The sequence below is a fragment of the Nematolebias whitei genome, chromosome 15, assembly GCF_014905685.2.
Source record: "Nematolebias whitei isolate Nwh7 chromosome 15, NemWhi1, whole genome shotgun sequence".
In the NCBI taxonomy this organism is placed as follows: domain Eukaryota; kingdom Metazoa; phylum Chordata; class Actinopteri; order Cyprinodontiformes; family Rivulidae; genus Nematolebias; species Nematolebias whitei.
The window spans coordinates 41667574-41671092 of NC_056512.1; the positions used below are offsets into that span (position 1 = coordinate 41667574).

General features: G+C 40.4%; 1 protein-coding gene across 1 annotated transcript in view; it reads left to right on the forward strand.

The window, feature by feature from the left end:
• Nucleotides 1-3519, forward strand: part of ngfra (nerve growth factor receptor a (TNFR superfamily, member 16)) — a 43069-nt gene that overhangs the window by 37126 nt on the left and 2424 nt on the right. Inside the window, exon 5 of the mRNA XM_037688720.1 lies at nucleotides 468-667. Coding sequence (XP_037544648.1) covers nucleotides 468-667 — 200 coding nt within the window. The remainder of the gene's footprint in view (nucleotides 1-467; nucleotides 668-3519) is intronic.

Sequence of the window (3519 nt, forward strand, 5' to 3'; positions counted from 1 at the left end):
TCAAAAACATCTATGTTAACAGATTCAAAAACATCTATGTAAACAGACTCAAAAAACATCTATGTAAACAGGTTTAAAAACATCTATGTTAACAGATTAAAAAACATCTATGTAAACAGACTCAAAAAACATCTATGTTAACAGATTCAAAAACATCTATGTAAACAGACTCAAAAAACATCTATGTTAACGGATAACTTGAAAGCTGATTGTAACTTTTAACCATGTAGGTGCTGTGTATTAAATAGAGCATGAAACAGATTAAGGCTGTAATCTGTTGCTTTGCCTCTAGATGTCAATAAATAATCCCAAATTAATGTTTCAATAAATCTTTTTTATTGCTCCTTTAAATGACAAATTAAATTGCTCATTGAACATACGATCATTTGCATTACCTTGTAGAGTGTTAGAAATCTTTATAGTTTGAGCTTGTGTGTGTGTGTTTATACATATTTATACATTTACAGATGGAATAGCTGCAAACAAAACAAACAGGCAGCTAATAACCGGACGGCTACGAATAACCAGATGGTGACACCAGAAGGAGAGAAGCTGCACAGCGACAGCGGCATCTCGGTGGACACGCAGAGTCTGCAGGAGCAGCAGCAGCAAGCGCAGGCCGAAGTCCAGCCCCAGCCTTCACGCTCACACACACAGGAACAGATAGGTAAGCTGTCATTTACACAACAGACCATGACTACAAGCCTTTATCAAAGTCTAATAATCCTCAAATCAATCTTCGTATTCTTAAGTGAAGCTGCTTTGCCCTACAAGCCTGGAAAATCATGTCTGTTGCTGTATTACAGACTAAGAGTTTTTAACTTTATCTTGGCAAAAAGTTCAGATAAATCAAGATCTAGTTCTGCTATGGATCACTGAAATGTCTTCAGTGTTGCGCAACACTTTATTTAATTTATTTTTGTAATCTGAGTAGGAACACATTCCTATGGACTGAGATTAAAAACAATATATTTCCTGGCAGCAGGACTGACACTTAAATGTTCCCGCCAAAAACGGAAACACAAGGAATGTCCAGGAGATGTGGAATGCTTCATTTATCTAAAAAAAAGGAACAGGTGTAAAATAATGCCCTCCTCCTTCAAGCATTAGTCTTTTTTCCCCAATTAATATTGTCTTTAAAATTTAGAGCTAGCGTTGTTTTACGCCGTTTCTGATAGAATACACCAGAGTACCAAGTTCAGAGTACCTGCTCTGAACTTGTCTCCACTAGGCGTACAACTCGGCGTTTATTGGTCTCGTAGGGCCTGAGAAATTATTTTGAGTGCAGTCTGCAGGACATATTTTGCCGACAAAATCGAAAAAGGTTTTGCAAGATGAACTCTCTAAATGCAGTCTGGCTTAGAACCAACATTATGCACTTGACTGATCTATTGTAAAGCAATTTACGAAACACGTATTTACTTCCATTGGTGGAAGGCATTAAGAAGGATAAACACAAAGTTTGGCATCATTAGAGCTTGAACAGTCCCTTTAAATGTGTTAATGACCCCTTTCCTCATCTGAATATAAACTATGATCGAATTGTTGATTAGTTTGTTTCCAACTTTCCTTCATGCAGAGCCTTCATTTCTGCATGCACACTAAAACTATGAACACTGAACGTTTAAAGCACCAAGAAAATGGTGAAACAGCAGGAACAGACATGAAACATGCCCATCACAGATCCGTTCACCTTCCTTCAGCATTTATATTCATTTTATATTACGAAAACAACTTCCACCTGCACGTGTGTATTCCCCGGGTACTCCGGTTCCCTCCCACAGACCAAAAACGTGCATGTTATGTTAAAATACAACTCTAATTTGTCCCTAGGTGCAAGCGTGAGCCAGAATGGTTGTTTGTCTCCCTGTGATGGACATGCAATCTGTCCAGGTTTTCCCCTGCCCCTCGGCACAGTGACTGCTGGAGAGGCACCAGCTCCACTGCCACTTGGAAAGGAAAAAGTGGATAAAGAAAATGTGTAGATAAAAAAGAGCATTCTCACAATAGTAATATTAACCTTTATTTAACCAGTCAAATCCCATTGAGATCTCAAGTCTATAGTTCAATGACCCGCATTTGTCAAGCGGATCCAAACATGTCGCCAGTGATCTGAACAGGCAGGTCTAATACAGTTTCGTTCGGCACGTATAGTTTTCTGCTCTGTGGACACATTTGGCTGGTTTTAGCGCATTGATATGACCACTTCATAGACCTGACATGAGCTGAAACGCAGGAGCAGCTGCAGTGAAACCTGCTGAGTTCAACAGTGGAGAGATTCTCTTGGAGCAGACAGACGGGATTGCAGCAGAAAACAGAAAACTGAGAAGAACAAAGTCAAAAATGGGACATTTTCACCAACATGGTATAACTTTAAACAATAATCTGTGGTTTATGCAGCTGTGGTGGGTCAGTGGCTTGAACAGTGGTCTTGTAATTGAATGTTTGCGCATCCGAAACTCATCTGGATCTTCTATTGAAATCAGTGATGACATCATTTCTTTGTTCACCTTTCTATATATTTTCTTAGAGTTACTTCTATTAACGTTTCCCTCCCATTTAACTGTGTTAATCTGGAGTAATATTTCAAAATTATTACTTTAAATCATATTCAGCAAGCGTTCAATACAAAATCACATTAGAAATCCAATCTAGAAAGATGTGCACCTGTCGGCTGGAGGTTGGTGGTGCCCATTTTCTGATTTATTAGACCGGGCAGTTTATCGCAAGACACAACCTCGACCCGCGGGAGGAAAAAAGGCACAACCTGAGCTGAAATCAACATAACCATAGCTAAATTATAAATTAACAAGCAAATAGCTCAAAGCTAAAAGTAGCATCTTACAACAAAAAAGAGCAAGTGGAAGATCTATGGAGAGAATTAACAGGCAATGATGCTGAATCAGCATTGGCACAATAATAATAAGATTCTAGGAATGTTTTGCAGTTTGGCGGTTGTTTAATAATTTTGACCCGTCGGCTCGTTAGCTTGTTCGTTCATTAGCAGCGTTTAAAGATGCGATAAAGACCGGGTCTGTGTTACCTTCCTAAATCGGATGTAGCGATAATGTTTATCAGGTGATAATTGGCTTTAGCAACATTTGTCTGTGTGGAAGCTATTACTATGTTCTTGTGCAGGAGGGGGTTGGTTCCTTTACAACCTATAAAAACACACAAGGGCGGGGGGGACGTTCATCCATTATAATCACTAGGGGGTTTCCTGCTGCTAGTCAACCATACTTTAATGGTAGGTAAAGCAACGCTAATGACTCCGTTCGTATAATAAATAAGCTTTTATAAAAAGAAATAGAGTAGAAGAAACGTCTGCTGCTGTGACCGCCTTTCAGACGGGAGTGGGGGGGCGGGTATTCCTTGTATGAGTCCGTTGTGAGGGGAGCGCTCCTTCACGAAGAGTGCTCGGCCTCATTTCTGTCAGCTCATCAACCAGCCGTCTATATGTGCAGCCCCTGTCCCTGCCCTTCACAACTCCTCCTGCGCCCCCCCCCCCCCCCCCCCCCC